The 20,549-nt window shown below is 48.0% G+C and overlaps 1 protein-coding gene across 1 annotated transcript; it reads left to right on the forward strand.

The window, feature by feature from the left end:
- Positions 1–66: 66 nt before the first annotated feature.
- On the forward strand, positions 67–17,679 carry PPP2CA (protein phosphatase 2 catalytic subunit alpha). The gene is made up of 7 exons (XM_071570138.1): positions 67–181; positions 12,989–13,198; positions 13,772–13,945; positions 14,125–14,214; positions 14,513–14,674; positions 15,417–15,535; positions 16,867–17,679. The coding sequence occupies exons 1-7, from the start codon at positions 80–82 to the stop codon at positions 16,937–16,939; spliced, it is 930 nt and encodes a 309-aa protein (XP_071426239.1). The 5' UTR covers positions 67–79; the 3' UTR covers positions 16,940–17,679.
- Positions 17,680–20,549: the final 2,870 nt, after the last annotated feature.

A 20,549-nucleotide genomic window follows, 5' to 3' on the forward strand; every position in this document is an offset into this window, starting at 1 on the left:
AGCTGCACCCGGGGAGCACGAGGAGGAGCGGGAGGGAGGAGGAGGAGGAGAAGGAGAGGAGGAGGAGGGGGAGAGCGGGATGGAGGAGAAGGTCTTCACGAAGGAGCTCGACCAGTGGGTGGAGCAGCTGAACGAGTGCAAGCAGCTGTCCGAGGGGCAGGTGAAGAGCCTCTGCGAGAAGGTGAGAGGGGCTGCAGCGGGGCCGGGCGAGCCGGGGCCCCTCCGCGCTCCCAGCCGGGCCCGCCCGCGCTGCGCCTCCCAAAATGGCGCCGCGGCCGCGCCGGGCCTGGCGGGGACCCCCAGAGACCCCCGGGGGGCTCCGGGCAGGCCCCGAACCGTCCGGGCATACAGTGCGGGTACCACCGTGTGCCCATCGCCCGGGGGTGCTGCCTCAGAGAGCTGCTGCTTTGATCTGTTATTTTTGTGTTTTTCGCGGTATGAATAAGCACCGATTCCCTTCAATGGGAATTGGCTTCGGGGGGTTTGGTTTCTCTGAATAAGGCTCTGGATTTCATGACATTCACAGGGTAAACACTCGAGATTTCGTATAAGCTGAAGGGAAGTTCTGGCCAGTCGGGGGTTGGTCTCTTCTCCCAGGCACTCAGCAATAGGACAAGGGGGCACGATGGGCTCAAGCGCTGCCAGGGGAAATTGAAGTTGGAGATCAGAAAGAAATTCTTTGCAGAGAGAGTGCTCAGGGATTGGAATGGGCTGCCCAGAGAGGGGGTGGATTCCCCATCCCTGGAGCTTTTTCAGGTGAGCTTGGCTATGGCACTGAGTGCCATGATCTGGTAAAGGGACTGGAGTTGGACCAAGGGTTGGACTTGATGATCTCGGAGGTCTTTTCTGATTCTGTGTTTCTATGGATGTGGCACTGAGTGAGAATCTACCATGTCTTGATCCAACCCCACTGTGATCACCAGCCCAGGGCACAGAGTGCCCTGGGCTGGTGATCACAGTAGGGTTGGATCAAGGGTTGGTTTGCTGATCTCAGAGATCTCTTCCAATCCAACTGAGAAGAGAAGAGCAACGAGGCTGGAGAAGGAACTGGATGTGGCTCTGAGTCTCCTCTTAAACACCTCCAGGGACAGAGAATCCAACATGTCTTGATCCAACCCCACTGTGATCACCAGCCCAGGGCACTCTGTGCCCTGGGCTGGTGATCACAGTAGGGTTGGATCAAGTGTTGGTTTGCTGATCTCAGAGATCTCTTCCAACCCAATCCATTCTATAATTCTATGATTGTATGTTTAAACTTGTTCTTCACCACGTTTCATTGGTTGGATCAAGGGTTGGACTTGATGATCTCGGAGGCCTTTTCCAACCCAATCCATTCCATGATTCTCTATATTTTATGGTGATGGATTGTTAGTGTTGAGGCTCGGGTGTTACAGGGCACTGTGTTGGTTCAGGCATTTGTAGCTTAGAAAGGTTGTAAAGCCTGCCCAGGATGGATCCCCTTCTGGAAAATTTTGTTCTGGTAGTATCCATCTGCATTTTCCAGTTTGTTTCTAATTCTGGATGTAACTTAATAACCGTGTTGTTTTGGAAGCAGATTGTTTCCAGAGGACTGTCTATGAACCTAATAAAGCACTTGCAGTGCTCTTGGCCAGATGGGTTCTCTCCCCAGCACAGATTTTAGTTCACTTGTATCCCAGAACTCAACATTGTTTCCGTTTGATCCAGGCTGTGTATTTTAAACCGTGTTGCGAGCAAGAAGCGATGTCACCTCTTGGCTATTTCCATGTGCATCTCCAATGACAGTGGTCCAGCTTCTTCTTCCTTCTGTTGCTTTGTTTGAGAGGCAAATATTTCACTTGCCATGGTTTATAAACTGATGGGTGAAGTGTCTGAGCCCCACAGGAGTGGGTGTGTTTTGTGGGGCTGGATGGGAATGTGAATGAATGAGCCTGATGGATACACAAAAAGCTTTCATTTCCTGGGGGTTTGGGCTCAGTGAGGAGCAGGCACACCATTAGAGATTCCTGATGGAGATACAGTAGTCCCAGTCAGCACTGTGGCACAAGATTTCATTTTTTCCCAGTGAAGGATGGAAATGAGCTGTATTTATGGATAAATGTGTAATGCTCATCACCAAGGTAATGCTACAGTGAGGGAGCAAAGGAGGAAAAGTTGTGTGTCCAACTGCTGTGTGTTGACATGAGAGGCCAGGAGAAGGTGTGAGAGAAATTTACCTGAAATACACCATTTAGCAGCAGCCTTGACGTTTCCTGAGGTTGGGTGTCTGTGAACAGCCCCAGATCAAGGGCAGGAGTTCTGTGGGAAGTGTGACAGTGAGCTGGGGGTGGAACTCCCTGTGTGTGCTGGGTGTGGGCTCAGCACTGTGCACGGACAGCCACAGGGCTGGGGATGGCACAGAAAGGTGCTTTGTTGCTGGTAAGCACAGATGGATTTGCTGGGGCTCTCTGCTCAGAGCAGTTCGTTTCTCCATGGCTGCTGATGCAGGGGATGGGAAAAGGCCCTTGGTGTGTGGGTTTTCCATCGTGTTGTGTCTCCCTCAGGTGGGAAGCTGAGCTGAGTCCTGAGCTCAGTCCTGCCCCTTCCTGCTGAGGGACAGCAACTGCTCCATGTGTTTCCCTGTCTGACTCTCACAAACCTCTCTAAATTATGCTACTTTTGTACTAATTAAGTAATTCCATGGATGTAATCACACAAAAAGGTGTTTTTTTTCCATGCACAGCTTAATGTTTTAAGGGCAGTGTCAAATACAGCTACTGTTTCACAGGACAGATAAAGACCCTACTGAGTCCTTCCCTACCTGAAGGGAAGTTCTGGCCAGGTGGGGGTTGGTTTCTTCTCCCAGGCACTCAGCAATAGGACAAGGGGGCACAGGCTCGAGCTCTGCAGGTGTTCAAGAGGAGACTGGATGTGGCACTGAGTGAGAATCCACCATGTCTTGATCCAACCATGTCTTGATCCAACCCCACTGTGATCACCAGCCCAGGGCACTCTGTGCCCTGGGCTGGTGATCACAGTAGGGTTGGATCAAGTGTTGGTTTGCTGATCTCAGAGGTCTCTTCCAACCCAATCCATTCTATGATTGTAGTTGTAAACTTGTTATTCACCACGTTTCATTGTAGCTAAAGCTGGTTAAAATAAACACACAAAAAAAATCTTTGCAAGGGCTTTTCCCTCTAACACCGTGTGGTGGGATGATCTCCCTGACTGGTATTTCTTGATCTGCTGGGGTTTCCTGTGTGCAGTCTGTGTAATGAGGATAAGCCTGAGGGCTTTCTTGTATTTCAGTATTGATACCTGAAGAGCATAACAGCATTTTGTGGACATGACAATAAAGTCTGGCCATCCCAGTGATTGTCTTGGTGCATCTTACACGGTTACCTGGGTGATGGGGGTGTGGGAACTGGGCAGAAATGTCTTAGAAATCTAGGAGTGATTTGTAATCATGAATAATGCATAATTCTTTCATAGGTGATTTGAAATAATATCAGCCTCTGAGTGACAGCTAAATTATGCCAGGCTTAATCCATGCTGTGTGCTGAATGTTACATCACTGGGGGGACCGACTGTGAGCACTTTGGTTCAGCATTTCAGTGCCAGTTCTGAGGAAAGGGTCAAAATATGCCCTTTATGTGTCAGCACTGTTTGTCCTGCTAACCTGAGCTGTTTATTGACAGAGGAGAAGGGAAGTCCTTCATTGCCAGGTGAGGGTTTTTCCACTGGCTGTTTTGAATGAAAGGATGCTTGTTTGGGGTTTCTTTTCCATACATTGTGAGGGTAGAGGGAAATAATCTTGTCTCATCACTGGTGTATAAATGGCCTTTGTGACAGGAGGTGGGGGTGTGGCACATTGCTCGGGAAGGTGGGATGGCAGTCTGAAAATGCACAAAGGAATGAGCTGAGTTTGTGTACAGAGTTACCTTTGCAGAAGGATCTGGTGCAGGTGGGGGCAGAGTCTCCCCTGGAATTGTTAGTTTGTGATTAAGTGGGTTTGAGCACAGCAGAGTGTTCAGAGAGAGAAGGCAGTTTGGTCAGACACTGTGCAGTGTTCAGGGCTCCTGAATTACTGGTAAAGCACCTCTGAATGGACAGAGCTGCAGCCAAATGTTTTAACCTAAGTGAAGGGCCAATACTGGTAAAGGCATTCAAGAAACACTGACTCAGGCTTTGTCTCCTGCAGTGGTTGATCTGTAACAATGATCTTGGTTACATTTGCTTTTTGATTTGTCACCAGTGCTAATTTGTCACCACATCACCACGTCTTGATCCAACCCCACTGTGATCACCAGCCCAGGGCACTCTGTGCCCTGGGCTGGTGATCACAGTGGGGGTTGGATCAAGGGTTGGACTTGCTGATCTTGGAGGTCTTTTCCAACCCAATCCATTCTATGATTCTCTGGGGCACAGGGCTGGAATGTTTTAGGGATCTCACTCCTGTGGTTTAAGCTGAGTTGTCTGCCCAACTTCTTTTTCAGACAGGCACATGTTCCCTTCTGCCTCCTCCACTGTTTGGGAGTCACCTTTCTTAGCTGATTATTTTTGGCCAGAAATGAGTGTTTTAAACTGTCTCCAGATGCATTTGCAAGGGCTTTCCCATTAGCTGGCTTCCCATATGCATCATGTATAACTATTCTTCAGACTAAGGTGACTGTGACAATTGTTTTTCCTGTCTGAACTTGCTGTAAATCAGCCAAAAACCTGCCCCAGCAGAATTGCCCATGGTGGGAGCCCTGTGTGCTGGGCAGGGTCTGTGTCCCTCCCTCCTGCCCAGCAGAATTCCCCATGGTGGGAGCCCTGTGTGCTGGGCAGGGTCTGTGTCCCTCCCTCCTGCCCCAGCAGAATTGCCCATGGTGGGAGCCCTGTGTGCTGGGCAGGGTCTGTGTCCCTCCCTCCTGCCCAGCAGAATTGCCCATGGTGGGAGCCCTGTGTGCTGGGCAGGGTCTGTGTCCTCCCTCCAGCCCAGCAGAATTGCCCATGGTGGGAGCCCTGTGTGCTGGGCAGGGTCTGTCCCTCCCTCCAGCCCCAGCAGAATTCCCCATGGTGGGAGCCCTGTGTGCTGGGCAGGGTCTGTCCCTCCCTCCAGCCCCAGCAGAATTGCCCATGGTGGGAGCCCTGTGTGCTGGGCAGGGTCTGTCCCTCCCTCCAGCCCCAGCAGAATTGCCCATGGTGGGAGCCCTGTGTGCTGGGCAGGGTCTGTGTCCCTCCTGCCCAGCAGAATTCCCCATGGTGGGAGCCCTGTGTGCTGGGCAGGGTCTGTGTCCCTCCCTCCAGCCCAGCAGAATTGCCCATGGTGGGAGCCCTGTGTGCTGGGCAGGGTCTGTCCCTCCCTCCAGCCCCAGCAGAATTGCCCATGGTGGGAGCCCTGTGTGCTGGGCAGGGTCTGTGTCCCTCCCTCCTGCCCCAGCAGAATTGCCCATGGTGGGAGCCCTGTGTGCTGGGCAGGGTCTGTGTCCCTCCCTCCTGCCCAGCAGAATTGCCCATGGTGGGAGCCCTGTGTGCTGGGCAGGGTCTGTCCCTCCCTCCAGCCCCAGCAGAATTGCCCATGGTGGGAGCCCTGTGTGCTGGGCAGGGTCTGTGTCCCTCCCTCCTGCCCTGGCACAGCACTGCAGTTCTGCCCTGCTCCTGCTCTGACTTCTGATCCCTCCAGCAAGGGAACCCCTCACCCTTCCCTGCCCGTGGCCCGAGGGCCCCTCTGTGGCTGTTTCAGGGGCTCTGGGGGGCAGAGAGTGCTTTGGGCTCCCTCACTGCTTTATTGAACATACCAGGGATCCAGTCATTGATGGGGCCATGTAGTTGTGCCTTCTGAAGAATCACAAATGTAGTGTACAAAGCCTCTTGTAACGTTGTAATAACTGTGGTTTAGATTATTTTGGAACGAATTATTATTTCCACCAAACAAAAAAACCTCCATTCTTTTACTCCTGGTGTTCTGGTTTGTTGGTTTTTCTTTTTTTTTTTGTTTTGTTTTGTGATGGTTGATAATACAAAATGAAAATTCTTTCTTTACACAGAAGGCATTTAAAGTGTCAGACTTGGCTGCCTTCTCACTTAGTCCTGATTATATTCCCAACATCTTGATGTGTGTGTGAGAGTTCAGTGTTGTATGTGCCAGTGATTGTAGCATCAGCAGCTTTCTGGGTTTTTTTTTCAGTTCTAGTAAATTCCGTAAAAATGGAGTTGTGCTGGCAGTGAGGTGTTTGGTTTTGGTTTGTAACTACAACATCAGTTGTGATCAAATAGGAGTGCCAGATATTTGGGTAACTGTTTTGGGGGTAGCTAAAGCTGACAGCAGTGAGCCCTCCTCAGTCAGAGCAAGTTCCTGCTTGAGTTCTGCCAGTTTAAGGCTGACACGGATGGGGCTGTGACAGTGTCTTCTCCCAACTCTGCCTGTGCTGGGGCTGCTGCCTGCCCAGTGTGATGGCAGCGCTGCCCTGTGACCCCTGCAGCGCTGGCAGCGCTGCCTGCGAGTGACCCCCGCAGTGCTGCCCTGTGACCCCTGCAGTGCTGGCAGTGCTGGTGAGTGACCCCTGCAGCGCTGCCTGCGAGTGACCCCCGCAGCGCCGCCCTGTGACCCCCGCAGCGCCGGCAGGGCCGCCCTGTGACCCCCGCAGCGCCGGCAGGGCCGCCCTGTGACCCCCGCAGCGCCGGCAGGGCCGCCCTGTGACCCCCGCAGCGCCGGCAGGGCCGCCCTGTGACCCCCGCAGCGCCGGCAGGGCCGCCCTGTGACCCCCGCAGCGCCGGCAGGGCCGCCCTGTGACCCCCGCAGCGCCGGCAGGGCCGCCCTGTGACCCCCGCAGCGCCGGCAGGGCCGCCCTGTGACCCCCGCAGCGCCGGCAGGGCCGCCCTGTGACCCCCGCAGCGCCGGCAGGGCCGCCCTGTGACCCCCGCAGCGCCGGCAGGGCCGCCCTGTGACCCCCGCAGCGCCGGCAGGGCCGCCCTGTGACCCCCGCAGCGCCGGCAGGGCCGCCCTGTGACCCCCGCAGCGCCGGCAGTGTTGCTCTGTGACCCCCGCAGCAATGGCAGTGCTGCTCTGTGACCCCCGCAGCGCTGCCCTGTGACCCCCGCGGCAATGGCAGCGCTGCCCTGTGACCCCTGCTGAGCCATCTCCAGTACTCCCCTGTGTGCCCAGTGCAATAACCCAACTGCCCAGCTGTGTCTGGCAGTTCAGGAGGCCCCGCACAAAGGGCTGTGCAAGGGGGGTCAGAGGAGCCCTGACTGGATTGTCACCCTTGCTCAGGGACCCTCCCACCACACCTGTGTTTGGTGATTTGGTTGTTGCCCGTGGTTCCTTTTCTTTAGGTGGTATGTTCAGTTGATTCCTGGCTGAGGAATGGATGCTGGAGCTCAGTTTCTCAGGTCTCCAATATTTCTTCCGGGCATTTTGGCAGTACCTCCCAGTGGGTGTTTCCTGCCTGCTGGTTGGCTCTGGAGTCCCTGGACACACCAGCCTGCCCCTCTTCCAACTGCTTCCTTACCTACCTGTGGTGTGACACTGCCAAGCTGGGGTTGGAGTTAGTGGAGCAAAAGGGTTGGAAACCTTTTTGAGCCTCTTTCATGAAGCTGGATTGAGCTATTTTGGGAATAGCTTGAGCCTATTTCTTTTTTAAACAACTGGAATGATTCAAAATGAACTTGTTCATCAAAATGAACTTGTTCTCTGGATGGGACTGAAAACAGGCTCTGTACGTGGTCAGCCTCTGCACTGCTGCACTTGCTGTGCTTCCTGAAATCCCATGAGGGGAGGGAGGCATCTGGATTCCCTGAGCTATCTGGCCTCCTATGTTTAAAAACAGATTTTTCTAGACTTTTAAAAAAATTTAATATTAAAGACACTAAGATCTTTTATATGAAGCAAAATAATGGCATTGAATTCTTTCAGAGGAGCACCTTCCTATCCCTGTTTTCCATCTGGTCCTGTCAACTACTAATTGTTAAAAAGCAGTTCCCCTTTCCTTCTCCTGTATCTGCCTTTGAGGGGGAGAACATTGCACTGGTTGTGCTGAGTTTGTGAGACTGCTCCTGGTTTTCTGGGTGAAGTGTTGAGGGCACTGTCAGGGCTGCAGGTGGTGTCAGTCGTTACTTTGGGATACAAATGAAGAGAGGGTTGTTTGGCTGAAGTCACTGCTCTGCAGGCTTTCCTGTAGACCTTCTGGCACTGACAGCAGATGAGGGAAGGTGGTTGTCTAAGTCTCAGATGCAAAACTGCCACTGGGATTGCTCCTTTGGCTGGCTCACATCTTGTGTTTAAACTGGTCCTTCTAACCCAGCAGAGGAGACTGGAACTGAAGGTTTGGGTGCCAGTCAAACCAGAGGGAAAGCAGATCTGTCATCTTCTGTTTCAGTCCTGGCAAAGGAGTATTTTGCTGCTGTGACTTCGCTGTGGATGGAAATCCTGGTTTTACTTACTTTGGAATACTAAATAATTAAATGTCAGTGGAGAGCTTTGTATTTTAATTTTGTTCCTCCTTACACATTCACATTGAACTCCTTAGTGGATTGTCAAGTCCAGCATAAATCAGTTTGCCATTTGTGTCGTGTGTGATGTGACTGTGCCTTCCCTTCTTCACAGAAGGGTGATATTGGAGGCTTCATTTATCTGGTTTTGTTTGAAAGGTCAGACAGTGAATGAAAATACCTGTAGTTTTAAAAACGAGCCTATTTTTTGTTGGGGTGTGTTCTCTTTCTTCCCCAGGTGAGGGGTGGTGGTGGTGGGAAATCTTTGAATTGAAAAGCCTTGACTCTGCAGAACAACTTGCTGACTGTAATGATGACTTTGCTTGGAACTGGAATCTCTTCCAGGTGCTGGTGTTTGGCCAGATAAAACCAGCATTCATCCCAATTAGCCGATCGTTGTGCCTTTAGTCACATCCTGTGCACCTTGACGACAGGAAATTAGGGGTGTGGCTGAGGCTTCGATCCATCAGAATGTGTTTATGGTGACTACAAATCCCTGTTTTCTTGGCTGCTCCTCCTCACACGCTTGACTGGACAGCTTGGTGGGTTTGCAGGTGTGAGTTCTGCTCTGCCAGGAGTGACACGTTGCCATGACTTGGGAGTAATTAAAGTTGTGTAATCAAAATAATGATTGTGTTGATTCTATGGATGTGGCACTGAGTGAGAATCCACCACGTCTTGATCCACAACGTCTTGATCCACAACGTCTTGATCCACAACGTCTTGATCCACAACGTCTTGATCCACAACGTCTTGATCCAACCCCACTGTGATCACCAGCCCAGGGCACTCTGTGCCCTGGGCTGGTGATCACAGTGGGGTTGGATCAAGGGTTGGACTTGACTCTGAGCCCTGATTTGTGGCATAAGGAGTAAAAATACATGCAGGGAACAGGATCTGAAAATCATATGGTAATACCTTGAATAGTCAAACTTTTATTTCTAAATTCTTACCTATGCTGTCTATAAACTCAGATCTTGCATTGACTTGGAACAATGTAGCTGATCTTTGTGTTTTAGAGCAGTGCTTTGCAAACAGGGCCCCAGGAATGTGTGGTTCTGTTCCTCTGGCCCCTTTGGGTGCTGAGCAGCAGCACAGGAACAGTTTGAGTCTAAGATACCAAGTTGTGTTTTCATGCAGTGCTACTTGCTTTACAATAAACTGAAAATTCCTTGTTTTCTTGTGTGTTTCAACCAATATTGGTTTTATTCATCTTGTGTTTATCTTTACAGCAAAATGGCTGAGTAAGCCAAGATCAAGTCAGAGTGAATTCCAGTCACTGTGACTAACCTGAAGTGTGTTTGATACCTACTTATTGTTTGAACTTTGAGATTGTTCTACATAAAATACGTGACTTTTCCCCTCAGCCAGGCTGTTTAAGCATTGCACTGGGTTGTTCTTATGCTCTCCTTGTGCAACTGTGTTCTTCCTGTGTTAGACTTTATTGGTGCTTGGATGTAAAATTAACATTTATCAACATGAAGTAACGTGTTCTTTTCAACCTTATTCTTTATCTGTTTGCACTCGATTCTGAAATCTGAGAGTAATGCTGAAAAAACAGTAGGATTGATTTGGAGGCAGGGTATTAAAACTGCAATGTAGGAGGCTGTTGGGAACAAGTTTGTGCTAAAGTTCATTAATCTTCAAGTTGTAGAAAACCATCACAGGTCAGACACCTGAAGGGAAGTTCTACCCAGGTGGGGGTTGGTCTCTTCTCCCAGGCACTCAGCAATAGGACAAGGGGGCACGATGGGCTCGAGCTCTGCCAGGGGAAATTGAAGTTGGAGATCAGAAAGAAATTCTTTGCAGAGAGAGTGCTCAGGCATTGGAATGGGTGGATTCTCTGTCCTTGGGGGTGTTTAAGAGGAGACTGGATGTGGCACTGAGTGAGAATCCACCACGTCTTGATCCAACCCCACTGTGATCACCAGCCCAGGGCACGGAGTGCCCTGGGCTGGTGATCACAGTAGGGTTGGATCAAGGGTTGGATTGTTGATCTCAGATGTCTTTTCCAACCCAACCCATTCCATGATTCTATGATTTTTCCACATTCAGCCCTGCTGGAGCTGTTTTGCAGAGTGCTTAACCACCTTAGGATGTGTCACTCTCAATTCTGTGGGACATAGGACTGTAAATGGACAAAGCAGTCCATAACTCAGTCTTACATGGAGCTGGTTTTGGGACATGGAGGTGTTGGAATCCCTGCACCAGCATTTCTCCATTGCAGAGTTTAAAGAGATTGCTGTTTTGCAAGTTGACCTGGAACAGTCTCCTTCCATCAGAGTAGCTGTCTGATGTCTCTACGTGTTTGGTCACGTGGGTGTGTGAGTGATTTAATATTTCAGAAACCAAGGAAGCAGCAGCTCCTTGGCTGAGAACTCCTGCCATTCTCCTCCCAGTCGGCACAAACTCTGCACTCCTTTGATGAAAAATGGACGCTGCATTCTTTGTGCAGTGTGTTAAGAAAAGACGGTGGTAGAAGCATTCTAATTAAGGATGTGTTTTCTTACAAGCACCTGTAACATTCTCTGTCCAAAGGAGAATTACCCGGCTAATGCTTCTGAATGTGAGAGTGTATTAGGAGAGACTAAGGCTGTTAAACACCTTCAAAACATCCGGTGAGTGTCACTGCATTAAAATGAGCTGGAGTCAGCCTATCTTAAAATAAATCTACACTTTTAGCACCATGGCCTGTCTTTAGTTCCAGGCACAGCACGGGTGGAAAGTGTGATGCAAACACTGCAGGGTGGTCTCAGCCTGTGCTGGTGCTGAACCACCACCTGCATCCTGCCACTTCTGGCCACTGTTGGGTGAAACGTTTGATCCCATGAGTCTCCATCATTAAAGGGTGTGTTGGCTCTGTTCGAAGTGGTGACCGTGGGATGCTGTGAAGGGACAGTGAGGCCACCTTGGGAGGGAGTGTCAGCCACTCTCCTGTAGGTGCCTTGGGGTATAGAACAGTTTTTAGATATTCTCTTGTCATTGATTGCTGAAAGGCAGGGAAATCTTTCTGGATGGTAACTTGTAAACTTGCTACTATTTATATTTCTAATACCTTCTTGATTTAGAAAATTATTGTGCCATGTGTCTGGCGACTGTTCTGAGAACAAACTGTAACAACTGTCTTGTGCTATTTTAAAATTACCTTTCTGGTGCTATATTTAGCCTGCGCTTCTTCACACAAATTGCCTTTGCCTGCAATTTTTATGTACAAAATTTTGTGGGGAAAAAAAGGTGATGACAAAAGTGTTTCCAAGCTTTGGTTTATAAAGACAGAACTTGATGCTACTGTGTTTAAACACAGAACTTGTTGAGAAAGCTTCTGCAGGTAATTAATTACCTGCTCTTTAACTGTGGGTACCAGTGGATGCTTGTTCTTCTTCTGCTTCATGTCAGACTCCCTGCCTTGTGGGTGAGCTGAAGGTGTCTGTGCAGGTGGATGTCAAGATATTTTGGCCATGTCTAAGTTTGGGATTTTGGAGGGTTGGGGATAAGACATTGACAGGATTTTTAGATTTTTTTTTTTCCAAATACTTACAAACTTCTAAAGTTCCAGCAGTCATGGTCATTGTTCTATGCTTCACAGAACCATCTTTGTAGGAAGTCTGAAGTGTTACTTATGCTGGAAATTAATTCTGGAACTGAGGGAGAATCCACCACGTCTTGATCCAACCCTACTGTGATCACCACCCCAGGGAACGGAGTGGGGTTGGATCAAGGGTTGGATTGATGGAAAAGATGGATCAAGGGTTGGATTGATGATCTCAGAGGTCTCTTCTGGTACTGAGGGAGAATCCACCGTGTCTTGATCCAACCCTACTGTGATCACCAGCCCAGGGCACAGAGTGGGGTTGGATCAAGGGTTGGATTGATGATCTCAGAGGTCTCTTCTGGTACTGAGGGAGAATCCACCGTGTCTTGATCCAACCCTACTGTGATCACCAGCGCAGGGCACAGAGTGGGGTTGGATCAAGGGTTGGATTGATGGAAAAGATGGATCAAGGGTTGGATTGATGATCTCAGAGGTCTCTTCTGGTATTGAGGGAGAATCCACCATGTCTTGATCCAACCCTACTGTGATCACCAGCCCAGGGAACGGAGTGGGGTTGGATCAAGGGTTGGATTGATGGAAAAGATGGATCAAGGGTTGGATTGATGATCTCAGAAGTCTCTTCTGGTACTGAGGGAGAATCCACCATGTCTTGATCCAACCCCACTGTGATCACCAGCCCAGGGCACGGAGTGGGGTTGGATCAAGGGTTGGATTGATGGAAAAGATGGATCAAGGGTTGGATTGATGATCTCAGAGGTCTCTTCTGGAACTGAGGGAGAATCCACCATGTCTTGATCCAACCCCACTGTGATCACCAGCCCAGGGCACTCCGTGCCCTGGGCTGGTGATCACAGTAGGGTTGGATCAAGGGTTGGATTGATGATCTCGGACATCTCTTCCAACCCAATCCATTCTATGATAGTAGAGAGCTGTGAGTGTTACTGAGCTTTGAATAAAATGACTGTTCATACACAAACTCACAATGTGTTTTTTGTTTTGTAGGCTAAAGAAATCCTGACAAAAGAATCCAATGTCCAGGAGGTGCGATGTCCAGTCACAGTCTGTGGAGATGTCCACGGGCAATTCCACGACCTCATGGAACTGTTCAGAATTGGAGGCAAATCACCAGACACAAACTACTTGTTTATGGGGGACTATGTTGACAGAGGCTATTACTCAGTGGAAACAGTCACATTGCTTGTAGCTCTTAAGGTAACTTTTCCTCTCAGCTGTGCAGTTCTGTATAAAACATAATTACACACTTAATATCTGTTGTGATTTTCAATGTACTGAAATTAGGGGAGCACAAACTGACAGGTTGGCTGTCTTATTTTTCTAAGGCACTTCTTAAAATAAATTAATGTTCAGGTGCAAGCCTGAGCTTTATATAAATGAGTAATTTTACTTACCTAAGTAGCTGTCTTGGTTTGAGATAAGCAACTGCCAACCCCCCCAAGCACAGAGAGAAAAGCCTCCCTCCTAACACCAGGGAAAGGGAGGAAAAGAGAGGGGAAAGAAAAAAAATCTAAGAATTTGCAGGGAGGGATCAGCTTAATGCACAGTTGGAGTTAAGTGCTCTGGTAAATACAATTTGTAATTAATCTCAAAAGTATTTGGCAGTTAAGGATCGTTCCTTTTTTTCCTCAAAGGCTCTGAGGGAATCCTGATCTTAGTAAGGGCTTCATCTGAATGTCTCTATTGATGTATGATGGGGATTAAGGGGTGCAGGTTCTGGTTTGGGGAGGACACACCTTTTGCTGCCTCTCAAGTGACGTCTCTGTTCAGGTGCGATACCGCGAGCGTATCACGATCCTCCGAGGGAACCACGAGAGCAGGCAAATCACACAAGTGTATGGCTTCTATGATGAATGTCTAAGGAAATATGGAAATGCAAACGTTTGGAAATACTTTACAGACCTGTTTGATTACCTGCCTCTAACTGCCTTGGTGGATGGCCAGGTATGTTGGCACTTGGCAAAGTGAAATGTTGTTGTGAAGGGAGCTCCTAACGCTGAGCTCTGCCAGCTCTCAGCTTTAAAGGCATCTCATGCTGATGTTCTCTTAGTCACTTACTCTAAACCATTGTAATAACACTGTTAATATAAATAAATGAACCTCGTGTGTCTTCCCTCTTGCAGATTTTCTGTCTACACGGCGGCCTCTCTCCATCGATAGACACACTGGATCACATCAGAGCACTTGATCGCTTGCAGGAAGTTCCCCACGAGGTACTGAACAATAATGTTCTGAACCAGTGAGTTTCATGATTCAGCATGTACTGGGTGGTTGAGTTCACAGGCTGAAAATGAAATTCAAATCAACTCAGCAATATGAAAGTGCCTGTCTTCCTGTTCAGGGTGTTTGAAGGAAAAGTGAGGGGCACCTTCCTGCCTGCAGTAAAAAATGTATTAACTCTCAAAATGTTGCTGCAGCAGCTTAAGTGGGAGTGCTGTGTGTGCATCTTTTGTGTGGCTTTGTTTGTTGTGCTGCACTTCACCTCTGACACACCTTCTGCATCTCTCCCAGGGCCCAATGTGTGACTTGCTATGGTCAGATCCAGACGATCGTGGTGGCTGGGGCATTTCTCCTCGAGGTGCAGGTTACACATTTGGACAGGATATTTCAGAAACCTTTAACCATGCCAATGGCCTTACGTTGGTGTCACGAGCTCATCAGTTGGTGATGGAGGTGAGCAGGACAGCTGTGTGTTCAACTTTGGGTTCTGTGCTGGGCCATTCATTCACCCTTGGGGTTGGAGATGCTGCTGTGACACCTGATGGTCCAGCTGAGTCTCCCAGAAACTCACCCTGGACAGTATTGATGTGCTGCTAAAAGGGGTTTCTCAGTTTGATAGTGGAATAGTCTTTATTTTGCCTTATTTTTCTTTTTTAAATCTACAGTAATGTCCCAAACCAGGCTTCAGTACTAGATGTGGTATTGCATTTCTGTGTAGATAAAAATGTTCTTGAATGTGTTCCTTGAAACAAGATGTGGTTTTTCTTTTTACCTTGCATGGGTGCTCTTCTTGTTGGTCTGTAGTTACCCCTGGCAGTTCAGATTTTAAATGCATGCCTGAGGTCTGGTTTTGGTGGTCACAGCTGAAGGCTCAGAGTAGATTGTGTACTTCAGACATGCTGTTTTAACTTTTTAACTCTGATGCATTGCCAAATGCTTGCTGCTTTGTTTGCTTTTGGTTTTTTAAATGTTTAGCTCATATTTACTTGTAAAAAGCAACCTATGAAGGCCAAAATTCCTTTTTCTCTTGCAGAAGAGAAATAAAAACATGACCTTTAGTCCTATTTAAAATGACCCTACAAATGCCACTTAGGGCTTTGCACATTAGAAATTCCATGAGTAGTTATACAGGGTGGTTATAAAGGGTACAGTGGGTGAACTTGGCTGTCTTAATTCCTTTTTCCTTCCTCCCCAGGGGTATAACTGGTGCCATGATCGGAATGTAGTAACAATTTTCAGTGCTCCAAACTATTGTTACCGTTGTGGCAACCAGGCTGCAATTATGGAACTTGATGATACTCTAAAATACTCCTTGTAAGTATATTTAAAAATAAGGATTATGCTGCCCATCGTTTTAAGATAGTTGTTGTAGCAAGACACCACTTAATTATTGTGTTAAGGTATGAGGGTTTCTTCCCTTTGTGGAGGTGGAGTGAGTGGCATTGCTGGGTTAGTCATGTTTAAAGTCTTGGAGTCAAATATCTGGGACAGTTGTCGAGATCTTCTCTGTCAGATTAAAGTGAGACTCCCCATCTTTGTTTTGTATAACTAGTTGGAGTTTAATGAATTACCATGGAGGTCTGTGCTCTGAGAGCAGGAGTATCTGTCACATCTGAGGGAATGTCCTCCTGTTGGTCTGGGCAAGAGACTTCTGGAATCTTGGAATTCTTCAGATGTTGAGATATCAGCTCTTTAAATGAGGTTTCTAATTAACTACCTCAGCAGCAGCTTCTCTAGTAAATGAGGCAAATGCTTTGTGTAAACTGACCTCTTTGACAATTACTGGAGACTTCAACTTTCTCAAAATCCAGGCTGGATGGGGCACACACCCACGTGGGGAGAGCCCTGCCCAAATCTTTGTTTGCAAAGTTTGGCCATCCATACAAGCACATACTAACAGAAGGGGTGGAAGAGGTGGAACACTTACTCTAGAAGAGTTCAGTTGGTTGATAAAACTTGCAGACCAGTTGTGGAAGGGCTGCTGGGGGGCAGAAGGAGCTGCTGTTCCCCCCAGTGTCTCACTCTGTCTGTGCTCTTGGGGCTGCTGGGGGGCAGAAGGAGCTGCTGTCCCCCCAGTGTCTCACTCTGTGCTCTTTGGGCTGCTGGGGGTCAGAAGGTGCTGCTGTCCCCCCAGTGTCTCACTCTGTCTGTGCTCTTGGGGCTGCTGGGGGGCAGAAGGAGCTGCTGTCCCCCCCAGTGTTTCATTCTGTGCTCTTGGGGCTGTTGGGGGCAGAAGGAGCTGCTGTCCCCCCAGTGTCTCACTCTGTCTGTGCTCTTTGGGCTGCTGGGGGGCAGAAGGAGCTGCTATCCCCCCAGTGTCTCTGTCTGTGCTCTTGGGGCTGTTGGGGGGCAGAAGGAGCTGCTGTCCCCCCCGTGTCTCACTCTGTCTGTGCTCTTGGGGCTGCTGGGGGGCAGAAGGAGCTGCTGTCCCCCCCAGTGTCTCACTCTGTCTGTGCTCTTGGGGCTGCTGGGGGGCAGAAGCAGCTGCTGTCCCCCCAGTGTCTCACTCTGTCTGTGCTCTTGGGGCTGTTGGGGGCAGAAGGAGCTGCTGTTCCCCCAGTGTCTCACTCTGTCTGTGCTCTTGGGGCTGCTGGGGGTCAGAAGGAGCTGCTGTCCCCCCAGTGTCTCACTCTGTCTGTCCTCAGTTTGCAGTTCGACCCCGCGCCGCGCCGAGGGGAACCGCACGTGACGCGCCGCACCCCAGACTACTTCCTGTAAAGAGATTTTACACCTGTACAGTATTGCCATCAACCATATGTTGACCTAAAGGAGATGGGAAGAGCAACAGTAACTCCAAAGTGTCAGAAAATATTTAACATTCAAACTTTGTTTTCACATGGACCAAAAGACGTGCCATATACAAATACAAAGCCTCTTGTCGTCAACAACTGTGACCACTTTAGAATGAACCAGTTCATTGCATGCTGAAGCAACATTGTTGGTCAAGAAACCAGTTTCTGGCATAGCGCTATTTGTAGTTACTTTTGCTTTCTCTGAGAGACTGCAAATAATAAGATGTAGACATTAACACCTCGTGAATACATTTAACTTTCCATTTAGCTATAGCTTTATTCAGCATGACTGTAGATAAGGGTAGCAGCAAACAATCATTGAAGCTTAAAGAACATTTTTAAAATAAGTACCAAGGCCTCATATTTGTTCTGAAACTGTTTGTTTGTTTTATTTTCAGGGAATACTGTTTAATTTAATTGTATTGATTTTTTTTTTGTCTGCACTCAGTTCCCTTTTCCACTCTGCCCTACCATATTGTCCCTTGTAATTGTCCAAGGATAGTGAATTACTTTGAACAGAACTGTTTTTTTCTGTAAAACAATGTTACTGCAGGACAGAGCTGCAGTGTTTTTCATAATAAACTTGTGAACTAAGTATGGAAAAATGTCAAAATCCTAATTGCATCTCAGGTCAACTGTGGTTTAATAAACTAACATGTAGCTGGATGGGCTTTATAAAGTTGCATAGAGATTTCCACCTTAAGTAACTCAAACTGAGGTGATCTGGAGTGTGCTGGAAACGTCTGACCTTCTGAATCCTGTCCCAGGTTGGTGCCTGGGCCTGTGTCTCCCAGAACTGCTCACAGGTTACTCACATGTTGCTCTTTCCCTCTTGGTGCTCTACTGAAATACTCAGAAATGGAAGAATACAGGATCACTTAACTGATTGTGTGGCTTTTTTCCAAGTGTAAATCCAAGTTTGAGTCATTTACAATGTAGGTGCTAATACTTAAAATCATTTTGCTGAAAAACTAAGAATAAAACCGGTTTTCTAAATATTAAAGGAAACAACTTGAAGTTTAGTGCTACGTGTATTGCCCAGGCTTCTCTTCTGAAAACAGTGCTATGTGGTTTGTGTTAACTTCTGTTTAGGTATTTCCTTTCCACTGATGTGTTTAAAAATTTGAATCCAATTTGATGATTTTGTGCAAAACAAATTCAAATTTTATGCCATAAGGCTTGTGCTTGAAACTTCTTGGGCATGTCTGAAAGGTGTACTGGGCTGTTGGCTTTGCAGAGAACTCTTAATTATCACAGTGTAGATTCTGCAACAAGATGAGGTTTGTTTGCTACACTGCTTGCTCCTAAGGGAATGCCCAGAAATACTGCAGATTCCCAACTCACCTGCAGGCCTGGTCTCAGACATGCTTTGTGGAGCTCTCTTGCTTTTCTGAAAAGCTGGAGGACCATTTAATTCTTTAACTTGCACAAAAGGGGCTGCATTTCACGGTGTTACTTCATCCCCCTTCAGAAAGGCTCCTGTGGTTGCTTTTCTTCAACAGAATTTCAGCCTTGTCCCAGGGGTTGGGTTCCAAACAGCTTCTGGGGAGCTCAGTCTCCTGTAGTTTGATCTGCAGGAAGAAGTGCATGCTAAAAATAAGTGCATCTGAAGTGGCTTTTTTTAGTGTATTGGGAGCTTTTGCTTTGATCACTATCAAAAAATGCTCCTTTGCTGCAGAGAGCAGTTCACGTTCCATTCCTGTCACTGCTCTGTGTTTGTGTAGCTGGGACTTTGTGCTTCCACTGACACCATTCCTTCAAGAGGAATGACTTTGCCCTGTTTTCTGTTTTCCTCGTTGCTTTAATTGGTGTGACTCATCTGCTCTGAGTCCCTGCCTTGCTTCAGTTTCTGTACACAAATCCAAGTGCTTGTTAGTAAAGTCCATGGACAATGTTGGAGTCACTCCAGTGTTTGTGCTTTCCCCCAGTTATGCTGTGCTGGTCTGTGAGGATTCCATTGAGAAAACCACACTGAACAAAAAGGGGTTACCCTGTTGGAGCACTAACCAGCCAAAGGCATCTTTGGAAGATTCAAGAGGAGAAGGAAAACTTCAAATATAAATAACTGGTGTTTATTTATTGGTAGCTGATTGATTAGTTCACCTGAGCAAAGTTTCCTTCACTTCAGTCTCTGAGGACATTTGGCTGCAGGGAAATGAGCAGAATTAGGGTTTGTCCTTGTTTTGGAGATCAGTGATGATGTTTCCTCTGTCACTACACAGACTGATGACTCCAAGAAATACAAAATAGGAGTAGCTGAAATCCCATATTGTGATAGTTCAGTGTTTAAGCAGGAATGTTACACCCAGTTCTTGGGGGGTAGGGCCAGTGTTGGGGTCTATTTTGTCAGAAGGCAGTCGAGAATGAAATGACACTTTTCTATGAACCAATTTAAAGGCTTTCTCCTTTTCCTTTCTCAGAACCTGGATAGAGCCAGGAGAATCCTGGGGGACAGAGGGGAGGGGTTTGAGTTTTCCCTTTTGTGTTTTGCTTAAGGCTGGATAAGATGGAAGTGAGCACCTGCACTGGTGGAGACCTGTCCTGAACTCAGGGCCATTAAATCAAAAGAGACAAAATTACACTCCTACACAGGAAAACATTCCACTAAGTTTGTTTTGGAAAGGAAAAATGAGACAGTTTGAAGTGTGTGGATCTGCCAAGTTTTTTTCCCCCATCACCTTCTTTCTACACCTTTTTTCTGGCTCTTCCCCCCCTGTGCTTTGTTCCCTGTGCTCAGGGCCTGCTCTGCACAGATCCCTGGGGGTCAGGGCTGGCTGCTGCCACCACAGACCCTGCTCTGTCTGACTGAGCTGCCTCTGTGGGGGGATGTTTGTCTGAGGTGACCTGTGCCTGTGCCTCACCTCGTGCTCACATCCGATTGTTTCCAGCTGCTGACACTTCCACACCCTCAGTGTCCCTGCTCTGGTGCCTGGGCAGTGTTACTGATTCAGGTCTGATAATAGCCTGAAAATACTGGATGCATTCCCTCTTCCTTCCCCACATATCTGGATCGTACAGAACAAATTCTGCCCTGGGAGAAGGTGGTGAGGGGAGATCCCACTGATGGAACCTGTGACATTCCACCTGCCTGTATCTTGGTCTGGTTACTGTCAGAAATCCATTTGGAAATAGAGGAAAAACTGCTGAGAGCTGCCAATACCTGCCAGTCCAGGCTTCCATATTCCATGGGAGGGCAGTTTCTTTGTTTTATAATAATCAACTGAAATACTGAAAATCATTTTCATAAAGTAATTGTGTGTTAAGAGCCTGGGACAAAGTCTGACAATTTAAAAATTCAGCCTGAATCTTAAAGGATTTCCTCCTGACTAAATCAAGCTTGTTACACACATGCTGGGTTCATTTTGGGCCTTTTTTCATAGTTTCAAGGAACACATTCCTTTGTTTTCCCCTCTCTCCCCTTTGTTTTCCTGAGTAATCCAGGAGTGCAGTTCCTGCTGTGGAGGAGCTGTGACCTCAGGAGGGGGCTGAAGGATAAATGTTCATTCAGGAAAAGTGATCTGTAAGAACAGGCAAAT

The sequence above is a fragment of the Pithys albifrons genome, chromosome 15, assembly GCF_047495875.1.
Source record: "Pithys albifrons albifrons isolate INPA30051 chromosome 15, PitAlb_v1, whole genome shotgun sequence".
NCBI lineage: Eukaryota > Metazoa > Chordata > Aves > Passeriformes > Thamnophilidae > Pithys > Pithys albifrons.

Coding starts and splice junctions, on each gene's coding strand:
- PPP2CA (XM_071570138.1), top strand. CDS start 80: ATGGAGGAGAAGGTCTTCACGAAGGAGCTCGACCAGTGGGTGGAGCAG. Junction 14,675..15,416: donor CTCATCAGTTGGTGATGGAG/GTGAGCAGGACA, acceptor CTTCCTCCCCAG/GGGTATAACTGGTGCCATGA. Junction 15,536..16,866: donor GATACTCTAAAATACTCCTT/GTAAGTATATTT, acceptor GTCTGTCCTCAG/TTTGCAGTTCGACCCCGCGC.